General features: G+C 29.9%; 1 protein-coding gene across 1 annotated transcript; it reads left to right on the top strand.

Moving 5' to 3' along the window:
* The first annotated feature begins 749 nt into the window (after positions 1-749).
* Positions 750-16,666, top strand: LOC130891022 (telomere-associated protein RIF1-like). The gene is made up of 16 exons (XM_057795493.1): positions 750-868; positions 918-1,051; positions 1,279-1,499; positions 1,700-1,895; positions 3,055-3,284; positions 3,451-3,682; positions 3,876-3,983; positions 4,580-4,722; positions 5,202-5,487; positions 6,470-6,650; positions 8,061-11,075; positions 12,062-12,406; positions 12,530-12,999; positions 13,055-13,404; positions 13,916-14,177; positions 14,234-16,666. The coding sequence occupies exons 1-16, from the start codon at positions 853-855 to the stop codon at positions 14,975-14,977; spliced, it is 6,933 nt and encodes a 2,310-aa protein (XP_057651476.1). The 5' UTR covers positions 750-852; the 3' UTR covers positions 14,978-16,666.
* The last annotated feature ends 1,754 nt before the right edge of the window (positions 16,667-18,420 follow it).

Below are 18,420 nucleotides of genomic sequence, written 5' to 3'. Positions count from 1 at the left end.
TCTATTACACTCTATATTTATTTATCTGTTAATATAATTTTCATTCAAAGTTAAAGTAAGCAAAACGGAGCTATTATCTCTTAGATGTAATATTTCCTAAGGAAAAAAGGATTGCAGAAGTAATATCAAGTCAAGGTATAAAAACTGTAAACAGCTTATAAAATGAATCAATAAAGCTAAATAAACTATCCCTGGACACGATTATGCAAATTAATATTTATCGCTGAAAACAATAAAAAAGGATTCAGCAAATAACAAATATATTAAAAAGTAGTAAAATTCGCATCCACAAATTAAATTTATAATTAATTTTATGAATTTTTTAAATGCATGGGAGAACTTGAAAAATCTGGGATCAACTTGGAACCACCAGCGATACCTCGAAGAAAAAAATATAGTGACATATATTTTCAGAAAGATAGAAAAGAAATATATTTGTCAACATAGTTAAAATAGATTACTAGAAGTATGAGTCTGTTATAAAACTATTTTCCATTATAGTAGTTTAATTAACATAAAAAGTTGTATTCGTGTTTTAAAATACTCGAAAACTTGGTAAAAACGGTTAATGTGGCAACCCAGCAAATTTCAGATCTGGAATGATGTGTTACAATATCTTCAATTCTTTTATATTGACCTTAGGACGAAATCTCCAATTGCAAGGGGATAGAAAGAAAATCTTGCATTTTGGAATTTCCAATTTGTAGAAAATAAAAACGCTTCTAATTTCATAACAATATTGTTGTAATGTCATTGTCATATGTCATACGTTTTTAGTTTGGCGCGTATAATTACCAAAGAGAGAAATGGTTGAGAAATATATTAAATAATTTTGTTTTTTATATATTTAAAATGTGCACGTTTATTGGTAAAGTGATTATTTAATGTTAGAACCATCCTTAAGCATATTATTTCAGATATGGATGAACAAGAAATTAAAAGACTTTTCAATCATTCAAGTGAAGTTGCCCTATGTTTAAAAAACAATATTTTGAACAATGAAAGCTTTCTTGAACTTCTCAGAAAATGGAAAAACCCGAAATCAGAAAAGGTAACATTAATTTATAATAACAATTATTCATGATTTCATACTTTTTTTGAAAAATGCTAAGTTATGTAGTATTTGGTTTATAACCAATTCCTCTGAAGTAAACACTTTTGTTGATTTACATGAATGTATTTCAGAAAAATTTAAATAGTCTTCACAAATTCATCCAGTTATATTAAAGTTTTTCTATTTTGATTATATTATATTTTCTAAATTTTGCAATATTTTAGTTTATAAAAATTTTGGAAGACGTATGTCTAAAGGATTTACCAGATGATGTGAAGAAGAATTTTTTTTTGTCAGAAATTGTACATAATATGATGGTTTATGAGACAGAGGCTCCAATAAGAGATATATTAATAGACATCGCTTTCATGATATGTAAAATAGTAACAGTTTCAGAATTTGCTTCTTGTGAATATGAACAATTACTAGAAAACATTTACTCAAAGTAAGTATTCAATTTAACTACTTGGCTTCATTTGACAATGGTGCTATCATCAACTTTTAATAGCTATCATGTCTTTTATAATAATATATTTATTCTGTAAAAACCACATTTTTAACATTATTATTTATTATTCAATTATTCAAATAATTTTAGTAATTTTTGAATTTGAACAAATACAATCACTAATTACTTCTTTCTAGATATATTCCTGCCATAAGTCAATTACGTGATGCTGATTATGAAAACTGGCACAAATTATGGATGTTTTTAGTAAGATTTTGTGCTGTAAAAATACATGAATCCATGGATCTCACTAATAGACTTCTGAGGATTGTAGAGTATGCTTTCAGAAACTCGTCTCAAGCTCAGAGATTGAAAGGATATGATTGTTGGAAGGTATGTATGTATAATAGGGTACCATATACACCATGACCCAAAAGATCTACTGTGTCTCCCTTTTTTGCTTTGATATTGGAGAACCCAGTGTTTACAGCTGATGTATCAATCCCATTAATCCTTAGAAAGTTCAGAATGGCTCTAGCTGCTAGAGATCTCTGTCTTCTATTTCAAACACTCTGGAGTTTTATAGTGTCTCACATTTTGAGAGAATCTGCTCGCTTCATTCTCTGCTAACTCTAGCTTTTTCAAGTGTCTATTAAGGCTAAAGTGTCCCAAAAGGCTTCCTGTTATTACTTTTAGGTTGCTCTGGCCTAGGTTGATACATTCAGCAGATCTTGTGTGGCTATAGCTTCCCATGAGTGTCTTTGCCTATCTCAATCCCTTTAGATTGTCCCAATAACTGGTTCTACTGCTATCTATATTTTTTCCAATGCTTTCTCTATTGTTCTATTATAGCTAATATCACAAAAGTGTTCAGGTCCTATGAAGGGTTTGTCTACCCCTATGTTAGAGAGTCTATTTGACATTCCCAAACCAGTTTGGATTTTATGATATTGGAGCTTAGAGCTCTAATGGCTGCTTGATTATCTCCTATTTGTGACAATTCTTTTATAAGTTGAACTGGACACATTTTTGGGAGGCCCAGGCTTTCAAAGTGTTTGGTTATATACCTGTACTCTCCTATTCCAGATTTGTTTGCTGTTTTAGAGCCAGCTATATACCATTTAATAGCTTTTTTCATTCCTATTATGATGTTTTGATCCCAATTGCTTCTACAGCTTAGTACTTTTACCCAAAGGTAAACTTTTGCGATATATTCTAGATTTGATGATTTTTTAAAGATGGTTTTTGTTTGTCAATTTCTTATCTTAACATTCTGAGTGACATTTTTTCCACAATGCTTTCCAATACTATGTGGAAAGGTGGGAGATTTAGGGTCACCTCTAGTGCAGCAATTGGGCCTGATCATATGAACCTAGTTGAACATATGCCAGTCTTTAAACCCTCAAGTACCGCATACCACTTTCCCATCTATGATCAATACTACCTTTGCACTAGAGCACAACATTCTGTGCTACTTCAAAGGACAATATGTTGAGTATTTCATATAGGTCCTTGGACAAGTGAATAAAATTTATGTTTTTGTATTTTTCAGGAATTAATTGATAATGCTAGTTTGAACCCTTCTCATATGTGTACTAAAAAACAAATAAAGCTTCTTGTGACCCCGCTAAAAGCAAAATTTTCCAAACAAGAAATGGTAATATGTAAAAGATTTGATATTTTTGTATATTTGCTTGAAAAATTGGAACGAAATGCTTTATTATGTCTTTCGGATTTTTTGGAGTTCTGCTTTGGACCAATTAATATTGGGGATGCACCCAGGTAAAACTATTTTTATTTAATCCATAATAATTTTGACTTCTTCAGTACAATATGTTTCCGTGGTGTTCAAATTATGATTCAAATGAGGCTTCTAAATCTGTATATTTAATAATTTTATATCATTTACAATGTCATATCACCATTTTTTAAATAATTTCTCTTTCAGGTCTGGTCAAGCAAAAAGTGTTCCACAAATATGGTCAAAAAGTACCAATATCTTGCTTTCAATTTTAGGACACTCACATGACCACACAGATTGCATTCCCAAAAATAATCACTTTATTGAACCTCTTTTGAATAAAGATAATTTTGGAAATTATTATAAAATTGTTATATATTCTATTGGGGAATGTTGCGGGCTTCTTAAGGGAGACACTCTTGGTTCTAAAAGAGAAAAGGTTTGTATTCTTTGCCCTATTTTAATGGAGTGAAAGATGAAATTGTTCAGTTGTTGACTTTGTGTAGTACATTTTATTAGCATTTTTATTTTATTAATATATTTCTTAGTAGTTAATGCTAATATTATGGTAACAGTAATGAATTTTTTATACTGTTTTGTAAAAATCGCCTGTGAGTTTTTTTTCTTTTTAGGTTATTAAGTGCATGTGGAAATCACTGTTTAAACTAATATTTCCAATTTCTGAAGAGACGTCTACTTACTTTGTTTTAATTGGAAAAATTTGGGAAAATTATATACAGGTATGTTGATTCACTTCGAGCGATTTAAAAGAGACCTAATAAACTTTCAAGAGGTTTATTTGTTGTACATTCATTCAACACTCTAACAAAAGTAAAATAATACTTGAGTGGAATTCAAAATCTAGTTATTATTTTTTCTTTTGAAACATATGCTTTTCACATATTAACATTATTCTTTTAAACTGTTTACGAACGAGGATCTTTCGACATAAATTTGTTTTATGTGTTATTTTTGTCAACATCTTTCTAACCTGTTTAGATTTAGATAACCTGAAGATTAAGTTGGAATTTTTGGAACCATTGGTGATATTCATACTGAACACACTGTTTACACTACCACTACACCAACACTCACAAGTACACTATCTAGCGCGCGTTTCAAAAAACAAGTTATTGTCTTAAGAGACTGAAGGTAAACTGTTTACCCTCATTGTCTGAAAACGATAGCTTGGTTGTATAATGCATAAGAACTCTGAAACTAGAGGGAAGCTGTAGATGTCAGAAATAGCTCTAATAAGGGAGCACAATAAACTTACATTGTGATCCCTAATTATATGTCATCTATCTGTGTATTATCTATTACCAATATTTTTTAGGAAAGTAAAGAAATTTTGTATTATAAAAACTTGTTGATGTTAATATTCACGACATTAATGGAATTTGAGCAAGATTTAATTCACGATTGTGTACCATTAATTTTGAAACAACTACTTACAATTTTCCTGACAATGGATAATGGGTGAGATATTTTATAATTGATAATTCTAATTTTGCAATTGATAGATACTAGGTATTGATATTTTGGTGTTATAAAAAATTGAATAAAATTTTGCTACATTAATTCGTTTTCATATATTTTGATAGTTCTTAATGTAGTGCTCTAAGCCGATGAAAAGAAAGCATCAAAAATCTTCTATTTTTGCTTTATTACAATTTTAAATTCAATTGCACATGTTTAATTTTTCATCATTACTTCATTTGTATTACTAATGATTAAAGTATTTATATGAATCGTTTTTATTGATTCAGATTTACATGTTTATATCAATCTATGCTAGCAAAATATGCATTTACGAATTATAACATTGAAAACTGATTTGTTTGTATATGTTAGACTTACATTTACATTATATTTGTACTAACTTCTTATATAGCTTGTATTTTATTTGTTTATCGACTGTGATACACTGATCTATATTAAAATGATATTGATTGTAGATTTGAAAATATCAACGATTATATCAAACAAGTAATATCACACGCTTTTTCGAAAATTGTCTTAGAAGAAAACAAGGTTAAAATGATAAACATTGCATTGGATTGCTTTGCTACAGTTGAAATAGAGGATGCAAAGTTAGACGATTTCACCAAAATTTGGTTATTACTTGCTAACGAGTTGGCTACATATTTCCCAGGAGAAAAATTGCTACAATTTTCAAAATGTGACGAATTTTTTATGTGGCCATCAGAGAATTTGCATCATATGGAAAGTGGGAATAAAAAAGTAAGTCAAATAAATTAAGAAAAATAAATTTTCACTTGCTTACATTTCTATCTAATCTGCATTATTCATTCACCTCTTATCTACTTTCATATGATTCAACTATCTCATTCTTCCTTACCTTCTCTTACTGATAACAGAAATTAAAGACTCCCTAGATACAAACTGGTGATTTGGGCTACACATTATATGATAAAAAAGTTCACAGACGTCGTTAGAAGTTATTTTTTTATAAGATATTCATTGACCTTTTAAGAATACAAAAAGAACTGTAAACAAATCAGAATTTCAATAAATTACAGGTGAAGTGAGGGCTACAAAAAAAATTCTCAATCTGTTAAGATGTCGCTATCGCATTGACGTTGGCCAAAAAAAATCAGAAAATGGTCTCGAGTGAAATATAAATTCTTTTTACCCATTTTTTGACCTTTTCAAATTATTTAAAAATTCTCCAAATTTAAATTTTTCAAAATCCATAGAAGACGCGACAGAGATAAATATAAAAAAAATTTCCACCAAATTTCAAAGGAATCAGTCGATAGAACTTGAGATATCATGTCAATCACTTCAAAAAAAGTAGTTTAGAAAAAAAAAACGCGTTTAAAGTTCAAGTAACAATTCCACTAGAATAACTCGACTTAGACGCTACGTGACAAAATCTACTGTATCTCTTGAAATAATGTAAAATTTTAAAAATCCGTTTAAAGTTCATATTCTTAAGGGTTTAAAGCTTTGAAAATATGCAAAAAAATTGATTTTGTCAAATTTATAGACCAGAATACCCCCTTAACAAATGTTTACATAAATATAACAATATTTGCCTGGTCTTTTTAGATATCTGCATTGTCTTCTTTATATTTATTTAATACTTAATGTAATTATTTTATTTGAGGCTTTTTAGAGCACCGAGATAGATAGAAAGTTTTTTTTACAAATTCATTTGTTTTATTACATATGTTATATATTTAGTTGTTTTTTTTTTTAGCAAACAGTACTCCACTGGCTAAAGTTGTATAGAACATTTTCTGTAGACTCAGAAACAAAAAAAGTTGATATATTGAAAGAATTAGAGAGAAAATTTAAAAACAATCCTTTAATAACTTCCAATATAATTTCACTTCTCACAGTGATGTCTCAATTTGAAACTAAAAATTCTACAGAATTTGGTAAGTAATGTATTATCACTTTTTGTCAGGTCAAGATATGTAAAATTCCGCATATCAGGTAATTCCGCAGGTAATTTTAGTTCCTGGATGAAGAACTTATTCACAACTGTATTGTAACTGGTGCTACTCACTATAGCTGTCACATGCATATGGAATTGGATAAAAAACTTATTTTTCCATTGTTAATTTGCATGGACATATTTTTTTTTCATGAAATTTGTATGCCTTCGCCTCCTACTTTGGAGTGAAGTCTATCAGTAGATCATGTGCTGAAAAAGCTCATTCACTAAAAAAAAATAGAAACAATTTGTGACAGAAAAAAAGGAAAAAAACACTAATTTTTTGGATGGACTTTCATTATATTCAACCACTTGATTTATAATTGACACATTTAAACATAATAACATTTTATCTTCAAGTTACTTTGACTGATAATTAGAAACTTCTAGAATATTAGTGTGATAATACTATCCGGAATTATATATTTAACTTTCAAAAATTAATTTTTGAAAATTTTATTCACAATAAAAACATAAGTTACAATTTTACAAAATATTGAATGAACTAAATTCATTGAATGAACTAAATTTATTGAAAGGTTTTTACAACAATTTCTATTTATAATAAAATAAATGCTGATAATGTATATATTAAATTTAATCTTCCTGTGTTTTAAATTTTGTAAGAAATACATAATCACATTGTTGTATTATTAGTTGTTTGATACATGTAATTGATGTATAAATTATCACTAGATCTGTCAATCTAAATCTGGAGCACTCAAATGGTTCTATAATAAAACTCCAAATATTTTTTTCATTTATTTACCTATAGTTACTCAGATGTTATTGAGCAAGTATCCTTCTATACTTATTTGATACTAAATTGCTTCAATGAAAGAACTAAACTGTGTATCGCAACTGTTAGTTAATTGAAAGTCCAATTACTGCCTTTATGTTTAAACAACTTTGATTTAGTAAATAGTTTCTGAATTTGTTTCAAGATGTTTGAATGTGGAAAATACCACTTAAAAATTGTTTGGGAAATTGGGAAGGTTGCGACTTCTTAGTATACAAAAAGGAAATGGGGGTGATAGAATTATGGAAAGAAAAGTCTTGAAAATTTCCAGATTCTGTTGCACAAATGACAAGATAATTAACATTTATTCCCAACAAAGGGTGATCAATGAAGGTATATTTACTGTTAAGAGAGTTAACATTAAAAATAATTTTTTTTTCTGGGTATTTGCCCATTTTATAAATGTCCAGCTCATTTCACATTTGCCCGGTCTACATCACTATTATACTCATCTGTTGGAAAGGTCTCTAGCTACAATAATATGTTATTCCAACATCTAACATGTCGTTGTTTACTGAAGCGACCTTTAATGTCTATTTTCTAATTTTTTAGTTACCAAGATATTGGAAGTGGTATCTGTGATTCTCCAATTGCCAAATTTATCTTCAGAAGACGAACAGAAACTATCATCCATAATCATACAATATTTCGAACCAACATTAGAATGTTATAATGCAGAAAAAAGTGCTCATATAATTAAATTGATATGTACTTGTATAGAACATATCCTTTGCATACATTCGGGGTTCAAATTTCTAGATCATTTCGTGACATTTTTCAAAATCTCTTCAATTTCCAATCAAGAAAAGTTTTCATCAATCCTTAAAGATACTATGTCACGATTGTACAGTGAAGAAAGTGATGCTAATAGTTATAATGCTAAAGAACTTACAAAATGCATTTCTTTATTCACCGAAAGTACTCGCGAAAAAGAAGAAGAAAAACAATCATTTATTTTACCAACTGGAAGATCTGCGAGAATTGCATGTATGGGCAAGAATTCCCCTACTAGTCCAAATAAACCATCAAAGACTCTGCAACTTTTTGGAAAAGATCCAGACACCATGTCTCCACTTAAAGTAAAAGGAAGTCAATTGAATAAAACTCCCATTTCCAAAAAAAAAGTTGCAAATGTTGTGGAAGTTCAAAGTAAGAAGATGCGATCTGTTTTAGAAGAAAACTCACAAGATTTTGTTCCTGTGAATTCCGAAGTGAAACTTGAGATGAATAAATTGAATGAACATCAAAAAGAAGTTTTAAAAAAGAGGAGGGAGGACATTCCGGCTCTATATCAAGATTTATCTCAAAGCTGTAGCCAGGACATGTTTAGTTCCAAATCTAATTCCAGAGAACCTATAGTTAGTACAAAAGACTCAAACATAGTTAGTCTTTCAAAAGAAATCCCAGCATGGTCAAATTTAGATTCTAACATATTTTCGGAAACACATAAAGAAGTTATTAAAACCACCTATATCATCAATGATCCAAAAGGTTTAAATTCTAATGACCTCCTTGATAAAAAACCTGAAGCAGCAATTTCCTGTGATCTTTTTAGTAATGACGATGGCCCTAAAGGTGATATTATTCAAATGAATGGAAATAAAGATGAAGCAATTGCTTCAAAAGAGCTCTTTAGTGATGATAGTGTTTCTAAAGGTGATAAGATTCAGGTTGAAGGGGAGAAAACTGAAATAATTGATTCCTGCAAGGTCTTCAGTACAAATAGTAATTCAAAAGGTGATATATTCAAGACAAATGAAACTGTCTCTAATGAATCTATTGTTAGTAATGATGCTCCCAAATCTGTAGAGGAAACCCTACAATTTCTCGGATTCAAAGAAATAAAATCATTAGATAATCCACCAGGAATTGATAATAATGAAATCTTTTGTGACAATTTATTCAATGAAACGCAATCAGAAGCAAGTAAATCTTTGACATCTCATTTAGAGGAACAAGATCCAATAGAGAAAAAGAGAAGATCCGAATTGAAACGATTGAAAATGGATATAGTTGGGGTCGAAAAATTTTTAGATACACCTCGTAGAACCAGAGAAAAGAAGATTAAACTGATTTCAGAGAAAGCAAATAAAAAAAATACAAATCAGAAATCAACAAAAGTAAAAGAAGTTGAGACTCCTGAAGTAATTGTTAAGCAAACTCCTACTGCTTCTGAATACAAAGAAGATTCTAATAAACTGGCAAAAGCTAAAACTCCAGTTCAAATTGCAAAGGGAACAAAAGAGGCAGACACTGAAATTCCATCAGCAATTAAGAATAGGCGAAGAAAAAGATCTAAAGCAGAGAAAAATAATGAAGATTCTTCAAGTGAACATGAAAACTTATCAAAGGAAAAAAATATAACAACAATAAAAGAGAAGGATAAAATAAACAAATCCGAAAATAATTTTGTTACTTCATGTGTACATGTTCATGGAGTTGATAAAGAAAAAGTGGACAGTTGTGATAAAATTAACAAAAAAATCGACGTCGAAGTGCACACTCCAAATAGTAGTGGTAGTAATAGTAGTGGTACTGAGAATTCAGTTGGTAGTAGTCGCAGGAAGAGAGGTAGACCTAAAAAAGATTCAACTTTATCACAAAAATCTAGAACAGCAAAAATTTTACAAAATGTAGATTCTCGTTCTAAATTGAAAGATGGGAACGTCTCAAATAATAAAGAAACGCCAAAGAAAGAAAGACATAGAAAACTACATGAAAAAAATGTGAAGGTACAAACTAATTTGGATGAACACAAAGATAACAATGCGAAAAGGCAGAAAATTATTCCAGAATTTGGAAAAGATGCTAAGGTTTCAGAAGATTTTCCCAATTCTTCAAACAAAACAGTTTCAAAAGAAGTTGATAGTCTAGAAATTGAAGCTAATGAATATCAAGCTGACACAAGTATTGCTCTAGACATAATGGAGGGGAATGGAAAAAAAACTAAAGGAGAAAAACGGAAATTAACTGATGATGAAAATGAAGACATTATTGAAAGTTCACAAGAATCTTTTCGTGAGGTTATTCCTCTATTGAACTCATCGAAGAAAAAATTAATGAGAGTGAGCATTGATAAAGCTTGTATTACCCTCAAAGACAAAGCAGAAGAAAAAGTTGAAGATTTGGAATTAATGAAATCTCCTCAAAAACTGAATTTTGATGACAACATTGTAGATGAATTGGCATCGATTCAACATTTTGCTACATATTTGTCAGAAAAAGATGAAATCACAAATGAAGAATACAGAAAAGATGTTAATACAACACAAGACACGACCCTAACTCAAGAGAACTCTCAAAACTCCATTCAAGATGAAGATACAAATATTAAAAATAATGATATCCTTACGGAGTCTCCGAAAGTGTGCTTAACAGAATCACCAATGAAGTCTCCTGAACCACCCAAGAAACCAAAACTTACCGAAACAGACTTAATAATTTGCCATATGGATACAATGTCTGTTTGTGGATCAAAAGATAATGTAACTTCTATATGTGACACTAAACATCCAGAAGAAAAATTAGAAACAACTATGTCCTTTAATTCAGTCGAAGATATTCTAGGTAAGTGTATTATTAATTTGTTACTTAATTTTTCTTAGAATATTTTAATTTTAAGTTTAAATGAAACTAGTACAGTTGTACACTACATTTTTCGGAAGACTCACATGAAATAATTAATATTTCACCATATGGACTGGCGCTGAAAGTTATGCACTATACTAGTGCAAAATTAAATCCTGTTCACTAATTGAAGCCATTGTAGAGAACAGTAACAGAACTAGTGTAAATTCGTATCTTGAAATATCAATTATTTCACGTTTCTTCTTCAATTTGGTTTTTTCAGGTATTTCTTGGTCTGCATCTACCTCTTAGCTATAGAGGTAACCATTGTATTATCCTCCTAACCTTTTCTGTAGGTTTCCTTCTCATGATGTGTACTACCCAATTTAGTATTTGATTTTGTTCTTCTTAATAATATTCTTGCTTTTGAGTAACTTTTAATTTTTCCCAAATGCTCGATATCCTTTTTGCATTCTCTCTTATTTCTTCTTTAGACGTGTCTTCTATTGTGATTCCTAGATAATTGAACGAGGATACAGTTTCAAATACGTATTTCTTTTTTCTTAGATGGTCCATTCCTCTTTCTACTTGTTTTGCCATCTTCATGTATTTGGTTTTTTCTTGTTTTATTTCGAGACCGACTTTTCCTGCTTCTGTTTCCAGTTTTTTGATTACCTTCATTATTTCTTTTCATGTATTAGCCAATATTGTTACATCGTCTGCGTATGCTACTGCTTGTATTTGGTTTGTAATAATATTTTTATTATATGTTTGACTCCCTTATTTATTTTTATTTCTTCTGTTAAGGTTTCCAGACATCTTTTGTAATATAACTTCTATTAATATTTTCATTGTACCTTTAGTGTTTTCATTTTTTGTCTATTTATTGAGTCAAACGTGCTTCTAAAATCTATAAAGATTATGTGTAGTTCTCTATTGTATTCCCATGTATTATTTAGTTAATTGTGTAATTTAAATATTTTTAGCAACGTCTCAAAATTTAGAAACATCTCCGGGTACACCAGTAAAATCTCAAAATATTCTTTCATCTCCCGTAACAGCGGAGACTCCAAGTAGAACTAATGAATTATTAGATAACACTATGGATATATCACCTATAACTTCTAGAAGAAATTCACAAGAAGAGGTTTCAGGAGATGTTTCAGCTGTAAAAATTCTTAATTTTTTACCTGAAGAACAATTGCCAAGTATCTGTGAAAATTCAAATGAATTCAAAGCCATTGATCATTGTGAAAAGATCGACACAGAACAAATAGAAGAAGGGATTGAAGAAAATGATATTGCCAATGATGTGGATGATACATTTGATGGTAACATACAAATTTAAATTTATTTTTAAAAGTTAAAACTGGTTAGTTAATATTGCGTGGCTTTTTCTGTTTACTATACCTTATTTAAAATCTACTAATTCAATATTTGAAATTTGTTTTTAGAAGAAAACTCTTTAGATGATTTCGAAAATGTAGATGCTTCTAGTGAAGCCGAAATGACTTCAACAGAATTGAATGAACAACAGTATCATATGGAATTGGACCAAGAAGAACCGCCCATTCAGAACGGTCAAGTATCGACTACAATAAATATATCAAATGGAAAAAAAGAAAATGCTTTGCAGGACAAAAATAAAATTCAAAGTTTAGTACAGGGCATACCTCACAAGGTGTTTATTAAAAGAAAAGGTGGTCATATGTCGTCACCATCAGCATTAAGGATAAAGAAATTGATGAATAATATAGGACAACAACAACGCTTTCAAGAAGAAGCTGTAGAAAATTTAAATGAGAATGATTTATTAACATTTTCGAGGGAGATACCAAGTCCATTTGCAGTACCCAGAAGTAGTATTCTAAAAAGAAAATTTTCCGATACTAGTGACGGTGAAGGAGTTTCACCTTGTCCAAAGGTGTGAGAAAATGAATATTTTAATTCGTCGTGTCTTAAATAACTATTTGTTACAGAGAAAACGTGTCAACTTCTGTGATCCATGTTTAACTTCGAAAAAACTCTTTATCAAAGATGAATACCATCCCAGTATAGAAGCGAAACGTCTTTTCGATATTACACCTGAGAAAAAATTGTCGGACGATTATCTTAAAGATATTTTTGATTTTTCGGATCATTCAGCCAGTACAGAAACTGATTCAGATATGCCCGAAACAGAACCGAGTCTAACCACGGTTAATCCAATGATATTACAAAAACATAAACCTATTTTTCCAAAATTGGTTGATTGCAAGGATGATGTTCTGGTTATTGTTAAGAGGATAACGAGTCCAATGTTTGTTGCCACTCTGATGAAAAAATTGGAGTAAGTAAATAAATATAACAATAGTTGAATGTTTTCTCAATTCTAATTAAAATTTTTATACTAACGTGTGGGATGTTTCTAAAATATAATCATTATTAGATAAAAAATAATAGTGGGATGAAATCTTTCGGGAAAGGAGAAAAATATAATAAAAATGAAAGGAAAAATAATTTACGAGCGATCTAAGTTCAAGAAGGGGAAAAGGGTGAGTTTTTAAGAGTAAAAAATGGTTTGTCTCGATTTCCGACAAAACTACAAATCTTATAGAAATCAGTTGAATAGCAAAGTTGTAGGTAATAAAAAGACAACTTTTGTATCGACACTTTTTTTACATAACCTCAAAATTTATGTGGAAAATTAAAATAACTAAGTTTCTTGGTTTTTTATTTATATCTTTTACATATATATTATATTATTACATAAATCAGCAGCAGCTTTTATAAATTTAAATAATTTTGTAAACATTTAGAACCGTGTATTTTGTTGCTATGTATTTTTATTACTTTTTAAGTGGAAAAAATGTGAAAACTATTGGTGATCTAGCAAAATTGAGCGAGTCTGAAGTTAATAGATTTCCATTTAAAGTACCTGTAGTTGCAAACGTTATTAAAGCGTTAGAAAATTATTACAAGAAAAAAGGATATGGCGAAAATGTTCATGATGCATCAGCAAGTTGCTCTAAAGAACAAAATAAAGAATTTGGAGGTGTGGTAGTACCTAAGTTGGATATCCAGTTGGAATTAAAAATGGTAATGCAGAGAGCAATACAAGAGGTAATTGATACATTAAAAGATACATTTATACCATAATAATATTTTTGTTATTACAGAAAATCCCTTTGGAAGTTTTCGCTAAAACTATTTGTCCACATATAGACTCCAAGAATCTTGTACAGATAGTGAGGACTAATTATCCTAATATAGCAATAGATACGTTGGAAGAAAAAGATTACAAGAAAGTATTGAACATTATTGTCCAATCTAAAGGTATTTCAGAAACATTGAAAATGGCAGAAGCAAATTTCTGTGACAATAGGGACGTATTTCAAGATGGTGTAGTGGAATATGTTAGAAATTATATTCGATTCGGTAAACTCATTAAAGGACGAAATATATCAGATTTAGTAGTAGGAATTGAGGAAAATATTGAAAATAAGGTGTTCCAAAAGTGTGACGTTATTCGATGTTTCTTTCCTCTTTTAACGGGCCCCAAAGACATACTACCTTACTTAGATACTCTATCCATTGTACAATTTGATGAAATCATTATCAATCGGTTAAAAGGACAAAATGTTCAAGAATTTTTCGAAAGAATTATTAAAGAGAAACCTTTAGAAGACATTAAAAAGTTACATGAGAATCTCTGGTTAAAACAATGCTTCAGCACAAACGAAATTATAAATTTGTTTCAGAAAAAAATACAATCACAGTCTAAGGAATCAAGTAGAGATGTATTAGTACAGATGTTTGAATTTTGTAGTGACAATTTGGACTCCAGTACATTATTGGAACTCCATGTTGGATTCCTTAGACGTATATCTAGTGCATTACCTAAAACTAACAGGGAGTCTTAAAGTGGTAATGAAAACAGAATATTTTTTGCGTTTGCAATTTTTATCAATGTGGATATATTGAATTTTCTTAAGATTAATTCTAGATATAAACTTTATGATGTATATGTGTATATAAGGTAGATTCAAAAGACAAAATATTAATAGAAACTAAACTAGATCAAAAGATGATACCAATTTTCTAAATATGTAATTTGTTTTCAAATGAAAAAAAAATAATTATCCGTCGATGATTTATGATTTTCAAAATACAGTGAGTAAAACAGGTTTCACTTTAACGAACTATCATCCTATAGACGAGGGTAAACCCCTCAAAAAGTCGCTTAGAAACTTGAAAAAGTGATCAGATTCATACTAATGTCTGATCTATATGTTTTCGAAATCGCTGAATCCAAATATGAAATTTGTTTTCAATTAAATTTGGTGGGGGAATCAAAAATTGAGTCATCATTTTTTGCGATTTGTCAGAGAACAATCAATTAAAACCAGCAAAGATAATGGAATTTTTTAGAATTATGAAACTAGGGGGCAAGATGTAGATATCAAACACAGAACAATAAACCTTAAAGCTGCAATTTGATATAAATCCTAATGAAATCTATTAATCTATCAGAAATGTTTGAAACTTTTGCACAAATTTCGATTATATTTCACTATATTTTCCATACAACTATATTTTTATTCTATAGTAGGCGAGTAACCACCCCCAAAAATGCATAGTAGTGACCAGATTTGTACTAATGGTTAATAATGGTTGATCCACATGTTTTCGAGATCGCTGAATCCGAATATGAAGTTTGTTTTTAATTGAAGTTGTTTGTTTATGTGAAAAACGACAATGCTTGTACCAATACGGTGATTAGTTGTAACATTCTGAAATGATCTTTATGTATTTGTCATGATTATGTATTTTCTTTGTAAAGTTGGAATTTCTGGAACAATAATTGTGTCTGCTGCTGCCTTGTTTTTGGAGTGTAATGGACAGAAAAGAGTACCCAAGCCATGGCTTGGAATTAGATGAGAAAACATACAAAAATTATTAGAGAATGTATGAAGAAACATTTGAAAAACTACTAATGAAAATAAAACTAAGAAATTCTTGATGAGAGACTTAATATCAGCAGATTAGAAACTCGTCCATAATGTTGCATATCTTGCATGAAATATTAGCTTAACTGAATTTATGCCCCGCTTTTGATCAAGAAATATGGCGTCTGGCATTGCATTGCACGTTGTCTTGCATCATGTCAAGCGTTGAGAGTTAACATGAAAAATTCCCGTACTACAGTATAATTGTGAGTGTTGGTGTGTGTGTGTTAAATTTGAACATTTCAAACAGTATGGGAATTATTTAAGTAACATGGTTATACTTTTCGATAATTTTATTAAAGATTTCCAAAATAAGAACACCACTCGCTTCTTAAGGGCAGAACTGAACCCCCTATCTTTATCACCATTACATATATTCATGAATTAGTTATACACAATAATTCATTATTCATCTTTTTATTTAAAACAGTGTACCATTCAATATTTTGTACATACCAAACTCGACATGATTCATGGATGTGAAATTTTGAAATACCTTGTATACATAAAGTAGAATGTATGATATAATTTGAAAGACTGCTTTTGTAAATAGATGTATTTTTTATTGACGTATAAGAAGTGTCAATAAACGATTAAATTTTATTATTTTTAATTAAAAATTTTCCTTATTCCTATTACCACAATCAAAGGGGCAGTTCTACAATCCTAGAATAATTTTGTTGAATAGCGTTCTACAAATACCGGGCAACCAACATAGAAGATAACTTAACCTAAAATTCAGAGGATATACTACAGATAAAGTTATTATTGGTCCCTATTGATCGGTAGCGAGTGACAGCTCCGACGATTTTGCGCTATTACCTGATTATAACCTACTTTACTTCGTATGAATATTTAAAAAATATATTGGTACTTATTAAATTGAAAACCACTTCCATGTTACATAAAATCGTATATACACTCGGCACCTAACCACCGAATTACGCGTTGCACTGGAGTAAATTCAGCAGATGTCTCCATTTGAATCAAGTCACTGTGTTAAACATGAGTCATAAAAAGAGCACACAGAGCACGTTCGTAAGAAGGAAATATATTATTCAATTGGTCGACTTTATTGAACACCGTTAGCAGCCATTTCACTTGCAGTTTTGTGTTATTAGGATATTAAAGGCACTAGCTGCCCTGCAGAATGAGTAAAATGTTTATTTAATCAAAATTCACAATTTTCTGAAATAAATACTCTAGAAAATAAAACTTAATGGAAAGTCTAATGAATACAAAACAATGCTAATGGAATTACTCAAAAAATTTTTTGTCGAATGTTAATTATCTAGTAAATTATGTTTACATCTTTAACGAAATATCTACGAGGTCAAACATAAACGTCAACTCGAATCCCAAATCAACTCTGGTATATAAGTTTTTCATTGGAGTTGGGAATGTGTGAATTGAAAATTGGAAAACTGAAAGAAATGTGATTTTCTACCTTTTCTTTTATTTTTCTTTCTCGTATTCCATTTATTCCTAACGACACATCAAGTGATGTTTACTGTGCCACAACTGAAAAATATCTCTATATGATTTTTTTACTCCAAAATATTTAAAATAGGGCTTAATATGCCTCATAAATCATTTTGTTGACACGTTTCCGTAAGAAGCTAGGGAGCGGGAAATATATAGTTCCCACCATCTTCACAGATGTAAGGGAGAACAAGAAGCAAGGGTTGAAGTTTAAAAAGTAGAATAGACACTTAGTAATTGCATTCCTCAATGCTAATACGGCTGATGCCATGAAAGGGATAATTGCCTCGAATTCCACATCAGCACTACCTTTAACAGCATTCCGAACCTTCAACTATAATCAGAAATACACTAACGCCTTTCAATAGTCTAAGAAGAATTTGTTTTTGCTATATACAGGGTGTTTCAATAAAAGGTGATACCATCCCTAAGATAGATAGAAAATTGAAAAATATTTGGGGTTTGCTCAGTATTCATTGTAATTTTTTGTTTAATTAATATATTTATCATTACTTCATACCAGCATCGGTTATTACTTCATTATTTTCATATCAAAATATTCCAAAAATGGTACATACTATTGAGTTTTATCAAGAGTATCATTTTGGTGTAAAATTAAATTATGTTTAAGTTCACTTGAAATGTTGCTTAATAAATTTAAAATTAAAAAAGTTATGTTCAATTACTATTTGATACCAACCGTGTAACTAGCGCTGTCTACGAAAGTCAGACATAAAAACTAATTATGTAATTGGATGTATCAGTTTCCAAAACATATTCGTATAAAATTTCAATACAACGTTGCCAATAGTTGCGGCAAAATCGTAAGAAATGTGTATACTTTTTTTAACCACCCTGTATAGTGTGAAATGGTT

Source organism: Diorhabda carinulata, chromosome 3 (assembly GCF_026250575.1).
Source record: "Diorhabda carinulata isolate Delta chromosome 3, icDioCari1.1, whole genome shotgun sequence".
Classification (NCBI taxonomy): domain Eukaryota; kingdom Metazoa; phylum Arthropoda; class Insecta; order Coleoptera; family Chrysomelidae; genus Diorhabda; species Diorhabda carinulata.
Note: the sequence above shows the minus strand (reverse complement) of the source record. Positions and strands in the feature narration are given on the sequence as shown.

Excerpts from the sequence above, each read along its gene's own strand:
- LOC130891022 (XM_057795493.1), top strand. Across the intron at positions 3,683-3,875 it reads TTGGTTCTAAAAGAGAAAAG|GTTATTAAGTGCATGTGGAA; the intron begins GTTTGTATTCTT and ends TTTTCTTTTTAG. Across the intron at positions 5,488-6,469 it reads TGGAAAGTGGGAATAAAAAA|CAAACAGTACTCCACTGGCT; the intron begins GTAAGTCAAATA and ends TTTTTTTTTTAG.